This window comes from Solea senegalensis, linkage group LG13 (genome assembly GCF_019176455.1).
Source record: "Solea senegalensis isolate Sse05_10M linkage group LG13, IFAPA_SoseM_1, whole genome shotgun sequence".
NCBI classification, from domain to species: Eukaryota; Metazoa; Chordata; class Actinopteri; order Pleuronectiformes; family Soleidae; genus Solea; species Solea senegalensis.
Window position 1 is genome coordinate 80,242 of NC_058033.1, and position 19,312 is coordinate 99,553.

The 19,312-nt window shown below is 41.8% G+C and overlaps 1 protein-coding gene across 1 annotated transcript; it reads right to left on the reverse strand.

The window, feature by feature from the left end:
• Window positions 1-4,380: 4,380 nt before the first annotated feature.
• LOC122780167 (forkhead box protein O1-A-like) lies at window positions 4,381-19,271 on the reverse strand. The gene is made up of 4 exons (XM_044043009.1): window positions 18,303-19,271; window positions 6,139-6,330; window positions 4,818-6,048; window positions 4,381-4,725 (listed from the first exon to the last, which is right to left on the reverse strand). Exons 1-3 carry the CDS (start codon window positions 18,918-18,920, stop codon window positions 4,843-4,845), a joined length of 2,016 nt encoding a protein of 671 aa, XP_043898944.1. The 5' UTR covers window positions 18,921-19,271; the 3' UTR covers window positions 4,381-4,725; window positions 4,818-4,842.
• Window positions 19,272-19,312: the final 41 nt, after the last annotated feature.

Genomic DNA, 19,312 nt, shown 5'->3' on the forward strand with positions numbered 1-19,312 from the left:
ACAGAATCTTTCATTTCGTCATGCTTCAGTCACAAAAAACAATGTTTGTAATTTGCTATAGGTTGTTAACAGATTATCCTCCCGTTACTGTAATCTCGGCATAACCAGTAATTTATATTCAAATTGAATGCCATGATGTGTACAATGATCAGACCGACATGAAGAGTAATATTAACTACAATTATAAATTATAAATGATTCATTCACCTTCACCAACACATAACAGATGTGGCAGATGGATGAATATTGATGCATATTATGTGATGAATAATTCTAAATGTGTTTCAGGAAGAAAACAGAGTGAATAGCTGTAAATAATTTATAAATGTTATTTTAATATTTTCCATCTACAGCCGTTATTCGTAAAATATTTAAATTGTACATAAATAGACATGTAAAGAAGACAGTTGCTCGACAGAGCCAGGCTACGTGGTTCTCCTTTCATACAGTCTTGCATTTCTTTTATTAGTTTATCCTTTTCCCTGTACTTAACCAGCCAAATGTACTGTATGTACTCAAAGTTTTGTACTTAACATTTAAAAAGAAAAATCCAGTTGGCCTTTTTATGACCTACCAGAGCCTCCATTTCAGTTGTAATTATATTTAGCTACATCTTATCACGTCCTCCCCTCAGTTCCCATCCCCCACCTGACTTTCACGAACCATAAAAAACCCTACGTAGAGCATATTACTGGTCACAGAACTCAACCAAACTCCACGTCTCTCTGCCACATTTCGCCCAGCCTCTCTTTCTTTTGCCTCTGTTCATTTACAAGTTAGATTCATGAAGCCTCAGCGCACACGCAGCCGCTGAGAGACGTGTTTTGCAGCCAGCGAAGCAGAGAACATGTGCCCGAGTCAAACAAACAAGTGACAGCAGTGTTCACCTCTCAGCCACCCACCTCACCTCTGCTAACGCACTTCACTGACCAGTCAGGCAGGAGAGGTGACCCAGTGGCTGTGGAAAACAACAAGCACTTAGGCAGCACATTTGTGGTCGCCCTCCCTGAAGGTGAATGGCTCTCATTATGTGATTAATTGAGTGTGAGGATGACTGGGTGTGTAACTATTAAGAGGCTACGCTGTAAATAGAAAGGTAATCTTAGCTTTAACTGTGAGCATGGATTAAAAACAAACCCTCGATTGACAAATCATGAATTGATTGGTATCTATGATCTATAACTATGGTGATCTTTTCAAACAATTCTGCTGTTATACTGGTTAAAAGGAAGCTCTTTGGTGGCCTATTTTCATACAGGAAATGAACCTGGTGTCTGTGATGACAATGACCACATGTGAATAAATGTTCAATGATATTATAATGAACCTTTTGCTTTTTAGTACACGTGGTGTGTCATCATGTTGGAATATTTGATCGTTACCTGTGTTTCATCAGTTCGTGTCACTCTCTTGAAAATAATACGTTGTTCAGCTGAGCCGTTCGAGGCTCAATGAAAACGAAACGGGTTTAGTTTTGAAATGACAGGAAAGAAAAAGTAGAATTTATTCAAAGCAGAGTTAAGTAGATTCATTCATTCATTCATTCATTCATTGGTTCATTCATGTTTTGCTTCGGAATTATGTCCAGTGCATTATTTTTTTGTGGCTGTTAATCTCAAGTCGACGTCAAGCTTTGTTTGAGAACATACTTTGTATGAGCGTTGAAGAAACACCGGTTGAAAGGGAGCGACGTTTTTCCGTGGCTCAATCAGCTGACTGTCTGACTATACCATACCATTCTACTCTGGTACTCCAAGGAAAGGGTGCTAAGAAATGGCACGGCCTGGTTATTTTGGTACTATTCCTAATGGAAATGCAAAAAAACATGTACCATACTGTACCAAACTCCACTCAATGGAAACACGGCTTAAAAGAAAGGAACTTAGGATGAGTGTAAAACCACTTTACTCTATTACTGTAGTACACTCATTATACATTATGTATATGTATATTTCATTAAAGAAAATAAAGTCTACAAAGACACAGTGGGAGAAATACAACAGCAGCTTTTCATCCCGACTGTCGGTGAGCATTTGTAAAAAGGCACCATGGTCAGACATCATGTTGAATAACCTCGTTTGTCTCCGACACACAGAGGCTTTTAGAAGTGTAATCTCTTCTAATGGTTTCCATTTACGTTCATGAGGAAATATCTTGATGTAGTTCTACACACCCTCTGCTCCAACTACAGCAACCGCTGTACAACCGGTACAGCTCATTCAGTGTCAGGTCAGTGTCGACACTGAATGAGTCTCCATTGAAAGGATTGAAAATGAGTCCTGATTAGGATCAAGTCATGAAGAGCTTTTAGTTGCCTCACTGAGCTGATAACCTGGAAACTAACGGCACACAAGAGAGGTCCACTATGTTCCTGTGATGCAGCTAATTTAGTGTGAATGAGCATCAAGATTTCATTCATTTATTTCCCCGCTGGCAACTAAATTCGCGGATGTCTGCTAAGACAATGGTTTAATGGTTCGCATTTATTGCTATGATAAAGGCACACGCTTATATTGTTTATTCGATTTATGAAAGTTTATTATGCTCACAACATCCGCAATACTCGACCATCCAAGGTCTGGACTCATGTGATACTCAGACTCCCTGAACCACAATTCACACCTGATGAATCCTGGCATGGCCAACTTGGAATATGTCCGGAAAACCTGGTCTTTCGGTATATTGATGTTGTCAGACTACTTTATTTTTGGGGAACATAACGTTCTGAACATAGACCGGATCAGATTTAGTGATTTTTTTTGTGGTTAGGCAGTGTGTATTTAATCTGCCTTGGTGTCTCACAATACATCCAATTAAGCTACAGACTTATTCTTCCCAAAAAACATGCTCAATAAGCAATGCAACATTACATGCAACTATTCTTTAGTTGGTTTCACTTATTATATAATGATTCTTTTATGTCACAACATCATTAAATAAGAGTTCTTTCCATTGAGGTTTGATTGAGTAGACTTTGTTGTGTCATTTTCAACACTCCTAAAAGTAGAATCAGGACAAAGTGTGAAATAATATGTGAAAAGGATGAGATGCATAGAACACACTGGAGTGGCATGTTATTCACACATGTATTTTATATTTAATGATACCAAAGTTGAATATATGAAAACACTTTAAAAAAAAAAAAAGTAATTTAAAATGTATAATTTCATTCAAATTCTGTTTAATTTAAAACCTACACTAATGTCCATTTACATTTACTCTATGCTCATGGTGCATTCCTAAATCCCACAGTAAAACATTAGCAATGCAAATACACTTGTTTCAGCATTAAGCAGCAAATCCAAAAGAAAAATACAGTATCTATAAAATGATGAATCTCAAAATTTAGGAAAATGGCAGGAAAAATCCCTTTAACACTTCAGAGGTAAAATATTTTGAGGTACGAGTGTTCATATATTTATTGATACAAGTCAGACTGCATATGTAAACAAACATTTCTGACAAAAACAAACAAAAAAAGGGTATATAACACTTAAGTACAAGCCGTTTAAAACCTTCATATACAAAAATGTACTGCTAAAAGAGAATAATATGTACAACTTTATAAGCCGTGAGACCAAATAGGCACAATGTACTAGAATACTTCGGTTAAAATGTGTTTGGTAGAGTAGTAGATCATTGGTGCATGAAATACTGTTGATAACATTTTAAGTGAACACATTTTTACCAAAAATGTTCCTTTTTGCAGGAGGCTTTGATTTACAACTCGTTAACCCTGTAGCTTCTCTTAAACTCAAAGAATTGTAAAATAAATTGCAAGCATGACAGAGTTTCCTGCGGCCACTGAGGTTCGTGCAGTTGTACAAAGACTGACGGCAACATTCATGATTACGAATTTCAGTAAGGCAAGGTGAGAAGAGCAACTATCCTTCATCCGTGTTCTCAAACACATACACGATGAAACAGGGAGCTGTCAGAAAGCTTTATGTTTCAGTACACCATCTTATACTGGGGTCTGTAATTTCCTTCTTTAGTATTTGTCTGATGAAAAGAAATGATGCATAACAATGAAATGCGACTCAAATGATTATATACATTATATACAGCATAAACGAATGAATTTTACACTACAAGCACATATCCAACAACTGCATTTAAAAAAAATGTTAAATAAATATTTATTTATTCAGTTTTTGATGGGGGACTTTGTCTGTAATAATAGATATTGTTGATATTTAGTTTCAATCCTTAATTTGTCACTACTGTACCATGGCATGTAATAATAATCTGGTATATGGAGTTATCTTTTCCTTTTGTCCCTGTTTTCGGGGTTATTCATTCATTCATTCATTCATACATACAGTCATTCATCTTCTACCACTTTATCCTCCGCATGAGGGTCGCATGAGTGCTGGCGCCAATCCCAGCTGACAAAGGGTAAGGACCTGGGACAGGTCACCAGTCCATCACCGGGCCAACACACAGGCAAGCAACCACAAATTCATGTGACTCACTATGCAGATGATACACTGGTTTATCCATCAGTTAATTATCTCACTCAGGTCATCTCAAAAATGTTCAGTGCAGCTGTGAAACTCTTATTTCTTATTTCAAAACACACTTTACATATGGAGCTGCGATCTGAAATATTTTGAACAAAGTAAGGGTGTCCGATGCTCCATGAGGAGGAATGTGGCGGCTTCTTTGGATTTTAATTCCCCCATCTCTGAATGGTGGCAGGCAATGGCATGATGCTGACAAATCCTGTGAGGGACAATGAAAAATGTTCAGGGATAAGAGACATCTGAAAGACATTTTGTTGGTTGAAAAACAGTTGTATTGGCTTCCTCTCTTACCTTCTTTTGTGACACACCACGCTTCCTAGCCTGACACCCAGCTGTGTGTGGTGCTTTTGACCCTCTGTGGAAACCCATGAGGCCCCGCTGCGGGATCGAAGTTAAAGTCCAGCGCCCCACCGTCCATGAGGGTGTCGTGGAGGACGGACTCCATGTCACATTCGAACCTCTCGATGGACATGTTGTCCAGGTCACTGGGCAGCCGTTCCTGATGATGATGATGATGATGATGAGGATGATGGCCATGTGGGTGAACTGAGTTAAGTTCCCTGTAGCCGTTGCTTCTGTTACAGTTTGCTGGGACATAATTAGTGTGTGCTGGGTGTCCACGGGGTAGCTGCATGCATGTCCTCAGGCTAGTCATTCGAGGAGGGGGTCCTGAGGGACAAGTCAATGGGATCATGTTACAACTATTCAAGTCTCGTGAGGTTGAAGGTCCCTGGTTATGAATAGCTGGTGGATTTACACAAGGCACTGGATGCGGATAATTCATCATTTTCACTCCACTGTGACTGCCCACATGACACTGCCTGATGTAAGGAGGGGGAGGAGGAAGACAATCTCCCCTTCCAACCTGAGACACCAGTGTATCCCTTGAGGGCATCATGTCCCGATTGGCATCTGCATCTGAGGTGAGCAACTCCTTGAGGAGACCAGCAGGACAGATGTACTGGTTCTCATAAGCCCCAAAGCCTGGCTTGGTCTCTGGTCGTGTCTGCATGGGAGCAGGGGGGAGGGAGTTCATTCCCACTTGGCCATACATGCACTTTCGGTAGTCCTGCTGTGAATGTGGGGTCAAGCTCGCTGAGGTGTAGGGGCTACTCTGAAGCATTGCAGCATTTGACGAATGTGAGGAGTCAGAGCCCAGTGGGGCTTTTTTAGAAGGCAGCAGGTCCAGGTTATCCAGCAGAGTCTCCATGACGATCTCTGAGTCATCGTGGCCCAGGGATCCAGCCACTTCAGACAAGCTAGGCAGGGTGGAGGCTTTCTTTGTCCCCGCCACCCCAGAATACATCATGTGGCCTTCGGACTCTCCCAGGTCATCCTGCTCAGAGGGGAACGGTGAATGGTGACCACTCAGTGTGCTGGCATCAGAGCTGGTACGCGTCCTAAAGGAGCTCCAGGTTTCAAAGTCCTCGTTGCTGTGGGAGTTCGGGCTCCCCAGCCAGTTACCAGAGTACTGGGAACCAGGACTAGCTCCTCCTCCCTCAACACCTTCCTGTAGCGCCACCTGGGGAGAGAAACACAAAAGAACACCAAAATCAACTCAGATTCAACAAACTGATTATACCGTATGAATATAGTGTTCATAAAATATTACCTTTTTCTTTGTCGCCCTTCCTCTGCTCTTGGCAAGCTTACTGTTGTTGTCCATGGAGGCAGCTCTGCGCCGCGGTGACTTGCCGTTCTTTCCTCCTTCTGGATTCAGCATCCACCAGGAGCTTTTCCCTGTTCCTTCATTCTGTATGCGCACAAATCGGCTGTGCAGCGACAGGTTGTGTCTGATGGAGTTCTAAAGGAGAAAAGAGTTAGGTCAATTGTAAGATTGTCCCTCGAGGCATTCAGAGAAAACCACTTTCATTTTTCTAAAGATTGCTTTCCGTGGTAAATGCAAACCACCCAAAACTTGGTCACTGCTTACCTCATGAAAGACCAGACAAAGTTACTTCATTTAATAAAAAAAGCATGTCTGCAGACATCTATATCCACTGCTCTTTATTAGGCATTTTGAAATAATTATTTTGCTCCCTCTTGTCATCATCAAGGCACCAAAAATGTTCAATATGGCACAACAGAGCAGGGGATGGATCACTTGTTTTATCCTAAATAAATATTTGGAACGCTCACAGGGCAGATGTCGGAGCAAATGGAGAACATTACTGAATATGAATATGATGTCATCCAGCCTGTTTGTGAGCTACACATGTCATTTGGTTACTTTTTTTAAAGGTATTTTGTCCAGACAGAGAAAAGGAAAGACAGGAATAGAAGATTGATGACAAACCTGCCAAATGGTTTATGTTATATATAAACCATTTGGCATATATATATACATATATATATATATATATGTATATATATGGGATAACAAACAAAATCTACTGTTTTTGCATGTCTGAGCATCTTCTTTAATCACATCACCATTACATGGCTTTGTGTTTATCCTACGACTGTGGGTTTCACCGAAGTATTTTAAGTCAAAATTGTTTGGCTATAGCTCTCATTGGTCCCTCCCCACAGGGTGCAATATTCATGTGTTTCCTGTGATTTCCACCAGAGTTTTATCTGCACAGCACTATCCCACCCTTCCCACCCGCAGTAACACTCCTCCTGCAAACCAGAAATCGCAGACACAACAAGAAAAGATGGAGACGAGTAACAGCAAAAGAAAAAAATAGATCTGAATCATCACAGCTGTAGGAAAATCCAATCATGTCTGTGTTTTGTCTCAGACCAAGGGTTCTTGTTATACAACTGCGCTACTGAAAGGGCTGATTCAAACTGCATTTCTTTGGGTTTTACCCAACTGGCTCACTTTTTTTTTGCGTGTGGTCACATTCGTCCTCGCACGACCACGTATACACCTAAAGCCCTGTTCATATTTTCTCTCTAATGCTATGTTATGAACCATAAAAAGGACGCAGAGGCTACTCCTGCGGTACTTCTCTTTAGGAAGAAAAACAGCGACGGTTGAGAAACAGCGAGACCTTCACACAGGACACAGATGCATTGTGCCACTAGGTCTCTCTGGACAAAATCTTCCTCAAATGCTACCCAACGCTGTGCTGGATGGCGACGGCGGGCACGTCAAAAAACCAAAGAGCAGCACAAGATGAGCTAGCAGGGAATTTCCCCTCAATACCCATGTGAACCCAAACGCAGCTCCTTGCAGTTAGTAAAGCCAGATGTCCCCAACCACAGGATTCAACAGGGATGTACAAAGCATGGAGATGCAGACACTAACATTGAAAATAACAGACACATTGTCTGACTGTCTCTACAGTGCTGCTTTGTTTGGGGGTTTCAGTGTTTATTAAGCAAGATAATTTGGCTCGCATTCAGTCAAGTACATTTTTATTTATTACTGTTATTACTATTGTGTAACATAAAGCATTTGTATAGGGACTTTTTATAATTGAGGATGTTTCTCAGGGAACTGCACAAGTAAGAGGGGGGACTTTATATCGCTATAGAAACGGAGCAGACTTATTCTTTTGGACAACTGTCGGCATATGAATGCGCTGGAACCACAAAAAAAGTTCAAGCTCAAGCTATACATCAGGAGCAGCTTTCTGGAGCCTAATACTATAGCGACAAGCTGTGCATGAATGAGGTTATAGAGTTCGAAATGAGAATGGGGGTGGGGGTGGTGGCAGAGAGAGATGTTTTTGCCGGTGGAGCTGGGGTCAATGAGTTCACTGTGTGCGCTGAACACGAGCTCCTCAAACAGGCTGGATGGAGCAGGAGCAGAGGAAGCGGGAGAAGCGGAGCAACTCCAAGTGGCTGCGTGGTGATACGCACAATACTCGGGCTTGTTTTTCATTTACTACGTGACCCTTTCTCCGCCTTTACTCACTTTTCACATGAGCTCAATCCGTAAGCGAAGTCAGGAAGTGAGTCATTAGTGGAGTACCTGTGATCTGAGCAGGGTGCTGCACAGACTGGGCAACTTTTTTTTTATTCAACTAACCAAATGACATGTCTGGCTCATATGCTGGTAATATGCAAATATATACAGCCTCTGATCAGTGCCTACAATAGATCCTGGACTGGATGACTGGGCACCAGGAAGAGGCATTCTCTCCTTGGCCTGGGATAATCCTAGTTTGAGACAGACCTCACCTCAACCCAAAGAGAACAAAAGACATCCCCTGCCTCTTAATTCAAGAAGTGCCCCATTCACACGTTACTACGCTGAAAGCCTGACCCAAGGTGCCCTGTATGTTTCATTGTTGCTAAACCTCTCTTTAAAAATATATTGTCATGGGCCTTTACTTTTAATCATCTTTGAAGTAGTAAAATATGTGCACCTGTAGCTGCGTGACAGCTCATCTGAATGTGGGCCATTAAGAAATCTACGTGATCCTCACTGACCTCTTTTAGTAACCAGGGGAGTTCCCATGCCCGGATTACGGAGGAAGGTGACATAAATGTTTAAGAGCAGCTGGAGGAGTCATTTAACACAAGCTTGCACTAAAGTCTAAGATGCAGTGCTATCTCTATCTCTATATGTGATAAACTATAAGTTGTTGCTCATTGGTGAATCTCTATGTGTGTAAATGTATATGTATATACTGAAAAGATGTTTAATATATTAAATATTAACTTTAATCTGCCTCAACGATACCAGCTTTAATGTTATGGGTGTATATTGCTCTAGTTTAAAGCTTTCTAGTGACAGTATCTCAGTGTGTTCCTAAATACTGTGCTGCTCAACTACATGGTTGCATTCAGAAGGCCTGCGTTAGATAACGGGTAATCATCCACCACCTCACAGGATCCGTGTGCTCATCGTGCACCCAGTGATCTCTTCATCATCTGTGACCAGCACCATCAGATAAACTGCTGCAGCGTGCAGCGACTCCTCCCACTGAACTTCAAAACAATCAAATTGACACAGCTGCTGTTTCTTGTGTAGCGAAGCATGAGGCTCACACTAACGGTCACAGGATAAGTAAACAAACAAGGCCCAGTTGCAAAGACAGGTGCAGCCACAGGGAAAGTGGCCTCACTTGCAATTGGTCCAAACAATTAGACACCGAGCAGCAGACAAAACCACAGACAGGACAGAGGATCTCCCAGGAGGCTGACTGCTGGAGAACAGCTGCTTCTCAAATCAGTAACTCAGTTTTATGTCAATGATGTTTAGCTCGTGATGAAAAAAACATTTTAAGGTTGAGTTCACTGCATGCGGGTACAGTTAGGGTGAAGAAAATACATTGAACTGAGTGTGAGTCACATTGTAAAGAGGATTTAAATCATTCAATTGTCCCCTAAAAGTAAAAAGTTGAAATGCTGAGCTATAAAACTCCCACACACTTCAGTGGTTGCGTTTCCTTTCATAGGTGATAAATATTGATGAAAAATCCCCTAATGGTCAAATAATGATCAAATGTATTACTCATCAGCTCAAAAATGTATTTTATTTAAGAATAAGAGCATGCTATTACACACACTGAGAGAAAGATGTGTGTCATTGGCATCTGTTTGTCCGTCTGTCCTTCTGCCGCAGCAATAGCTCTGGGTGTTTCAATCCAATTTAAACTAAACCTGATGCATCAAGATGGTAGGGAGTGGGGTCAGGGCCTGCACTGTCACAGCATGGGATTAGATTTTTCATTTTATCATAATATATGGGAAAGAACGTGAATAGTTTTCATACCAATACAATTGAAATGGTTTTAAATAATGAGTTACACAGGGGTGGAAATCACAGGTTACCTCATGATACGATACGTGATACATGGTCCACAATAATGATCCAGGGCTCAGTATAGTCTCAGTATAAGTTATACATTCTTGCATCTTTGATTCTGCATTGATTTACGGTTACAGGCAAATGTCTTCACCAGTTTATTGACTATGTCTGTGCGTTGGCTTGATCTTTGGCTGCAGGTGTGACTTACATACTTATTTTTTTACCATTAGTAATATTAGTTTGTTCACTGCTGCATTGCCATTATTTACATGTGTATAACAAAATGTGATTAGGAAGCAAATGAGGCCACGGGGTAGTCGCTTCTATGATGTCATCACAGCTGGAAAGAACAGGACTGCTACCACGATTTAGCAGTCAGGTAAATGAAAGAGACGGTGCACAGTACTTGCAGAGATTACAGTAAAAGGACAAGCCACTTCCTGTCACTGTCTTCCTGTGCAAAAGCCCCACCCCCTTGCATTCGCCTCTGACCCAGAAGTGCAAGCTACAGGGTTACAGGGTTGGTTAAAAAAAAAAAAAAAGGCGATCAGAAGAAGAAGAAGTAGAAGGACCCTGCGTCTCAGTGTGGACAGACCATGTGTCCTCTCCATGGCTCCAGGGACAATGCAGGCTACTTCATTAACACTGAGCATCAAACTGAGTGACCTACTTCTCCAGTGGCTTCAAAGTGGGAGTATGAAAGGGCCCTGCAGAGCTTTGTGTTGACAGTTCAACCATAACTAAACAATGAGGGGACAAATGAGTATGACAGACAAAGACATACTGTATATTCTCACGAAATGTAGCACTGATTATAAAAAAACATACACAAACCTACTTGAAAGAGTGTAAATATTTTGAACTGAAAAAAAAACTGAGGTGATTATAAATAAATCTTCTGTCTGTGTCGGCCTTATCTTTAAAGTGAAACACATTCTTTGCACACTTTACAGAGTGAAAAGGCCAACTTGGACACTAATCTTAGTCACTTCTGACCCCTTGTCTCTTTATTCCCTTCTTCTTAGCACAGCATTTCTCCTCACCCAGATCTTTCAAACTTTGAATAGTGGGTCTGAGGCCGATTTCTTTTTGTGGACATAATATATAGGGCGATTATTATCCTGCACAGGAGGACAATGTAGACACCCACATGCCGCAGATTCCACAGACTCACACATGTGTAGACAGCAGACTGTACACACAGACCTCAGCCCACTGCCTGCCAGTCAGCTGACTGGTCCCCTGCTTCCCTCAAGCCCCGGTCGCTCCACTTTGAAAGCCCCTGCCCCAAGCCTCTCTTTCTTTATGGGGTTACTTAAGGCATTCAGTGGGCCTCTTAAGTTCAGGGCAGGCCTCCCTTTTTAACCTTGTGATCCCGAGACAAATAGCTGACAGTTATTCAGGCTTTTCTTTTCGTCTTGCCTCCTTCAGTAGCTGTTGTCTTTTTCTACGCCACAAGTTGAATTTACAAACAAATGATTAAAAAGTTAATTTAACATTATTATGTTTAGCAAATTTAAGAGAAAAAAGTCAAATGATTATAAAACGCAATTCATCATTCATGGTCTACATTGAATAAGGAATTATTTATAAATCGCTTTATAAATCTAAGTTATTAGGATTATGATTACATTAGGGCTGCAATTGTGTATTTTGATCATTGATAAATTTGTTTTTAGATTTTTCAGCTTCTAAAATGTGAACATTTTCTCAATTCTTTGCTCCATGTAACAAAGAAACCATTAAAAGTGAGTAATTTTGGTTTGTGGACAAAACATGTTAAGGTTTGGGAAACTCCACACTTTCCTTTTTATTAACATTTTATGGACCAAACAACTAATTGATGAATCGCGAAAATAACTGATGGACAAATGAAAATGATTGTTAGTTGCAGCCCTGATTTACATGCTTTATTAAAGTTAAACTAAAGCCATATATCTACAGACATGATTCACATGAGATTATCATGAAGTATACACACAATCTGTGGTGCGGAACAGTTTGCATTTCATTAACTCTGTAACTCCACTAGTTGCCACTTTCATCAGTTTTCATTTGACCCATGGGATGATGGTCATACAGTAAGCTTTTCCACTGAACAGCTCAGCTCATCCTGAATAAAGGCCCTCAGTGTTGTCTGTGACAAATGTCCCCAGTAGGAACCGTGATGATGCCACATACCCAAACTGCCTTCACAACCGAGGGCTTTTACACTTCAACACGTACAACAAACAGCAGTCAAACTCTCAAATGACATCAAAACCTCTCTGTCAGTTAAACCCAGCGGCGCTACTTCCTGTTACATTATCTAAGGTCACAGTTCACTGAGGAAAAACAGTGGCAGCACCAGCCTTTTTCAGTTCATTGTGTGCTATAAACTACCACTCATACCCATCAATGCCCCAGGGGAACCTTTTGGGGCCCTCTCTTGTGGCAAAGGCATTGTGCACACAAAACCTAGTCTATGCAAGTTTTGGAGGGAAAACAAAAATCCCCGTGACATGAGAGAGACAGGAAGCTGAAGCGGCACCAGCATCATCCCTGCCCTACACCCACCTTCATTTTCTAGGTGGAGCTGTATTATCACTGCAGTTCAGACTCGATGCCCTCCACCCACCATGAGGTCTCTGGCTTATCTCTGTCTGTCTCAACAATCAGAGCTCACGCTCACATGCATGCGCATTCTAAAGTCAATACAAAGGCCTGGAAATGACACACAACATAATACAGCGGGCTGGTGATTTCTTTTACCACGTGGTGGGGAAACAAAAAGACGTGCATGTAGAATTTGATGCACAAACATGGCCCATATATGGTGCCTCTCCATCAGTGCCTTCTCTTTTTCCAGCCGTGACCCTCGTGTTTTGCAGGGCGGGGATGTTAACACATGGCACTGTTTTCCATCCACTCGCCAGGAAATGCATCATAGTTCATTGTGGGGGGGACTGTCGTGTGTTTTTTTAACAGGAAAGTGTAAAAATAACTATTAGCCGGTGGTTCCAAGGCGAGGCGAGCATGCCAGCAGTTAGGAATGCAGAGGTTGAACTACAGATGTGTTGATTTAATATTAAAGATAAACAAGCGAGAGCTGCTTATTTTTGTTTTGCCAAAAAAAAGGTGGTCAGGTAGATTCCCACTATGGTGTCAGTTTTATTAGCAGTAAATCAGGAGCAAGATTGGCAAGTAAGAGGTTAAGCTGTTTGTTTACGGTGTTTAAAATAAGATCAACATATGATCTACCATCAACAAAGAGGGCCTCTGAAGTGATTGATGAACACAGAAGAAAGAAGTTAGTATGTATGGAATATGCGTGTTATCCACAGAGCTGCAGGGATTGGTCCTATAATTTACAGACCTTGTGTTTCATACATTTGGCCCTGAAAACTGAAATGTCTGTAACCCTCCTCTTAAACAAACACCTTCAGCAAAAAGGCCTGAGAGAGGGAACAAAGGGAAGCGATAGGATACACAGCAGCAATCCCTTTCTCCAAGCTGGAGCATCCGCTGAGGAAACTCTAGAAGACAGGAACACAAAGATATGAGCACAGAGCTCAGGAATGGAGGATGTTTGACGTTGTTCCCAGCATCCCCTTCTCCAAGCCCCTTCCCCTCCAACACACTCCCCAACACTGACTGAGCTGTTTGTGTCACCTCCTGTTATTGTCGGGTTATCTCGGAACAGTTTACGCCACGCTACCTCGTTGCATGCAAAAATCAGTCTGTGTTTTCACCAGCCACTGCCTGTAGCCTCTTTTCCACTAAAATTAGCTCACTTGGGTTTTATTTGGGGGCAAAAAAGGCAATTAACACCATTCTTATTGCCAGTGGCTGGTCTGGTCTGGTCTGATCTGGTCTGTGTGAAAAAACACCCCTGCATCACCCGTGTGTGAAATGTGACGACAAGAAAACGCCGGAAACAGAACCAGTCAGTGGAAGAAAACAACAACACATTGGAGCCACAGCGTTACAGCCATTACTATTTTGAATCTTTTACGTCAGTTTCTGGTCCAAGCTCAACAGGGAGCGATGACAGATTCAAGATCATGATTACATTTTTATAAAATCAAGCACTGACACAAGTTGGAAAAAAGTACATTTCACTAAAAACATTCAAAGCTAATAGCTATGCTTCCAGGGTTTCCAACCCTGATCCTCAGGGACCCCTGTCCTGCATGTTTTAGATGTTTCGCTGCTTCAACACACATGATTCAAATGAGTGTGTTTTTTGTCAGGCTTTTGACGTCCAGCTGACTATATGAATCACATGTTTTGATGCAGGGGAACAATTCTGGGAAACATCGGCGTCGAGGGGAGTTGGAACACAAGACCTTATGACACTTTTCCATTCTACAGTTCTAGCACGACTCGGCTCTACTTGGTTTTTGATTTTGCCGTCTTATACGCGACACACACAAACTAGAGATGAGCAAAATGGTTAAATTCGGTGTAACTGAATCATTAGAATCAGTGAATTAGTTCAGTACTTCCTGCATGACCATTGACCAGATTTAAGACTAGATTTTATTTCCTTGCTAAATGTTGTTTCCAGGATTTCTTTAAGTCTTTTTAACTGATCTACAGATTGTTGAGTTTGATTCCTGACCTGTGTCGGACGTCGCGCTCATGACTCTTCCAGTTGCCGACAGTCTGTTGACGTCATATTTTAGTATCAGCTCAGCTCGCTTGGAGCAGGTATTAAAAAAAGCACCAGGTACCAAGTTCTATATCTCTGACGGAAAAGCAAAAAAATAAGGATGTTCAAACTGTGGAGTGGAAAAAAGCCATAAGGTCTTGCATTCCAACTACTGCTGACTGGAGCCAAAGCCAATAAAAACCTGCATGCATTGTCATTTCAATGCACCCGGGAGTGAATGCCGAATAAACACATTCCCACTGTTAAAAAAAACATTGGGTTTTAAGAAGATGTTGCAACAGAATTTTAAAACAAATGTAGGAAAAGGAGAGGGAAAAAAAGGTTTAGCTGAGCCATAAATCCTAATACAGGCTGTGATCAAACTTTCAGATCTGTGTGTGTGTGTGTGTGTGCGTGTGGTGTGATTAAACAATGGAAACTATATTTGATTGAGGTTCACGGAGGCATTTCCTGACATAGCTTCAAAATGACGTCTCACAAGGATGCAGGGGTTACAGGAAGGGCTCCATGCTCAGGTATGCATATCATTTAGCTAATTAACATGTGTGTCTCTCTCTGTCTGCTGCTGTCCGCACTTCATAACTGTCCTTCATGACGAACCTGGACGTTACGCTTCAATGCTTCTCCAACGTGTCCCTCATACTAAACATTTCCAAGACATTGCTGCAGGTTTTCAAAGTGGGACTGTACAAAGATTTTCCATGACTGTGGAAATGCTGAATAGACTATGAGTCAGTGTTAATACTTTAAAGGTGCAGTCTGCGACAAGTTGCCGAAACATGCAAACGCCACGCAGAAAGGTCAAAACGGGACTCGAATCAGTGACCCTCTCGTTGTGAGGCAGCAGCGCGAGCCACTGCAGCGTCATGTGTCCCTTTGTGACGTCAGTCATACTCCAATCTGTTTGCAGCCCGTCTCACTTTACTTGTGCAGTGTGCAGCATGGGAATGTTGTTGTGGGATCTATACATTATAGTCTTGATCAACATTGTGGGAGCTCATATGAATGTGTTCATATTTTAAAGTTACTTACTACAGTTTTAACTATGTAGAAACAGGACAAAAAAAGGACAAATGTCTTGAGCAGAGAGTGACATCACACTCCTTTATTTGTGTTTTTATAGTTGGTCTGGTTGTTGCATTTGAGAAATCACAGGAAATGTATTTTTAATTATTTGTGCCTGTGTATTTGGCAGATAAGGTTCTTATTCTTTTTTCCGGGTTAAACAAATGTTAAATAAATGAAAAAATAATCCACAATCATCCTTTTTTGGAGAGGACTGTTTCAACACTTATTCTCAGGCCAATGTATGGGATGTTCATATATTCACACGCACCGAGTGGCGCCCTGCTGCTTCAGAGCTGTAGGTTTCCTCACTGACATAGCAAAGAGGCGGGTGCTGCCACCGACAGAGGAAACCACTCCACAACTTCAAAGCTTACTGACATGCCAAAGTTCAGTGATTTAACGGTAACCACTGAACGTTTCTCATGGTTCAACTTTCAACTTTATTTTAGAAGAGAGAGAGAAAAAAAAAAAAACCCTTCCTGCCTGAGAGCGGAGACAAAGGAGTTATGTTAATGACGTGTGGAAATAAGGTAGTTGCAGATCGATGACTAAAACAATGTGTTATACAAGAAAGAGGTTCATTTAAGTGGTGTCACATTTTTATAAATCTTTCTGCATAAGCACAATGAGAGGACAATATAGGACGCAGCATTACTGCTTTGCCATTGTGCTAAACCATAAAAAAACAACATAAGTCAGAAAAGTTGAAGTGAAATCTTCCTATAATCAAAAAAGACAATTCAGTAGTGGGTAGGCATGATACGATTTTAAAAGTTTACATCAAGATTATCCTCACCAAAATGATTGTCGTTTAGGATATTTTTGCGATGACTGAAAAAGAAAAGTGTTTTAACATAATTATTTTCAGATTCTTCAACATATGCAGCCTTCTGTGTGCACTTTGTAAGTTCTTTCAATCCTGATAAGCGATAATATCGTATATTGTCCCATCACTAGTTGTGGGGCTCCTCAGGTTCCTGTTACCCAGAGCCCCCAAAATCCCTTAAAGCACCCCTGTTCAGACTACATCAAAATTACATTGTGGTGACCCCTGTGGTTGTATCATGTGGAAGTGTCCCTTTCTTATGATGTCATCCTGCAGGTGTAAACAAGTACGTGCTATAGTGGCTGCTTTTCTCGTAAAAAGGATGGCGTGCCAGGTAAGTTTGACTGCACCTGGACCAAGTGTGCTGAGGTTTTTCTGCTCTGGCTCTATTCACAGACACACAATCTGATTACCTTCACCAGGAAGGTTATATTTTGTTGCATTTGTCTGTGAGGTGAGCAACTTGCATCATAAAGCAAAAATGTGCTTTCTCTTTTGCACTTGACAACATTTACAGACACGTTCTTCACTCGTGCACACCTCTACACCACTGACTTCACAAACGTACACATATCACACTTGGTCGAATTGATTTGGTCGAATGAAAAATATTCTATGAGACGGTGTCGTCTCCCTTCTTTGTCGTGACCCTTTGAGCCGGGTCACGACAACCCGACACTTGTGGATCAGTTGTGGAGTGGGTCGTCTTTCAACCAGAAGGTTGTGGCTTCAATCCCTGTGCCTGACACTTCACCCCAAGCTGCTCCTGATGGCTGTGCCGACAGCGTGAGAATGGGTATGATATATATGCAAGCAAAATATGCAGTGTAGAGAAGCTTTGAGTGGTCATCCAGAGTAGAAAATGCTATATATCCTTTAGAACTATCTGGATAATGAATAACAACCCACAATATAGACTCACTGGCCACTTTCTTGGATACACACGATACTTAAGTTACTTAAGTTAAGTACTTAAGAGTGTTCTGCTGCTGTAGCCCACCTGAGATGGACTTCTGCATCCCTTGGTTGTAAAAAGGGTCTAGGTTTTTATATTTCTATTAACCTTTTTTCTTCTAAACTATTCAGTCTTGTACATAAATAGCAAATTTAAGAGATATTTTGGTTTTAAACATTTTAGTTTCAAAACCACTCACTAGGTGTCTGTACCTTGAAATGTTACTCCCATCTTTCCAGAATAAAAGGCACTAGATTCTGCATGACTTTGTTGTTTTTGTGAAGAAAAACAAAACTCTTCTCTACTGGGCCAGATATTAATGCTGGCTGGCCAGTTTTGCCTCATGAGCCCACTGTTCAAAGATTTCAAGCCAGTCTGTCCTCCTGCCTCTCCTAATATTGTCCACTGAACTGCAGAGAAGTATGGATATGATCTCTTTTTGGAACAATTGCTGTAAATATTATTTCAAAATAAACCATTTTCCTATCCCTACTCAGAACACCTGAATAGACACTTTGGCAGTTTGCGCGCTCACCTGCGTGCAGGTACATTTACTCACTCACCTTCCAACCAGCAGAGCTGTTGTTGTCTCCTTTATCCTTAAAGTACGGCACACTCGTCACCATCCAGTCGTAAATCTGGGACAGTGTCAGCCTTTTCTCGGGGGAACTGTCTATCGCCTTGGTGATCAGGTCTGCGTACGACATGTTTCCCCAGGCGTTGCGGCGGGACGAGCTGTGGCCGCTCTTCCTCTGCGCGGAGCCGCTCAAAGTTGCGACGCCGGGCGGAGGAGGCACCTGTTGCTGCGGCTGCAGCTGTGGACCTGCAGGGGTCTGCTGGTGGTGCAGAGGATGGTGGTGATGGTGGTGGTGGTGTTGGTGGTGATGTAGCTGCACGGGCTTCTGCTCTTCATACTCCTCATAGTCCTCCTCTAACAAGCCCAGGTTACTGATGAAGTCACTGTTTCCTCCCGACTCCTGCTGCACCGAGGGCGCCGGGGAGGATGTGTTGGAGCCGGCCGGGTCGAGGAGCTCCGGCCGTTGCAGTGGCCAAGTGCATGACCGAGGGCGAGAAAGAGGCTCAAAGTCTGGGTCTATGTCGACCTGCTGTGTCTGCGGTGGCGGCGGAACCTCAGCCATGTCAGGGTCACAACTGTCACACACACGCTCACATACAAACATATAAGTCAGATAAGAGAAGGAAAAGAAAAAAAAAATCACACAGGTAAAAACATAAGAGTTATTAAAATGTTGCGTTCACGTCTGTTATTTTTCAAAGGGAAATAATCGCTCCGTTCAAGGTCTTTAGAGAAATTCACTCCATCACGCAGTCACTGAAAGTGTGACTCAATGACTGTGTGTGTATGTGTACATGTAGTAGGCTACAAAGTCTGGTGCTGCCTTCATGGCCCACCCACAGCCTCCGTACACATTATCATGACGCGTTCAAGTGCTCCATAGTTAAAAATCACGCCTAAGACAATTCACTGATCCGGATATACAACAGAAACATATTTTTGGTGCTGTTTTTAAACATAGTTTCATCATTATAGTCCACTAAGAAGTGTTTACTT

What these genes read in the sequence shown, in the direction of transcription:
- LOC122780167 (XM_044043009.1), bottom strand. Translation starts at nt 18,920, where the DNA reads ATGTTTGTATGTGAGCGTGTGTGTGACAGTTGTGACCCTGACATGGCT. An exon ending in ACAGCTCTGCTGGTTGGAAG is followed by an intron (nt 6,331 to 18,302) that starts GTGAGTGAGTAA and finishes TTTCTCCTTTAG; the next exon opens with AACTCCATCAGACACAACCT. An exon ending in GAAGGGCGACAAAGAAAAAG is followed by an intron (nt 6,049 to 6,138) that starts GTAATATTTTAT and finishes TTCTCTCCCCAG; the next exon opens with GTGGCGCTACAGGAAGGTGT.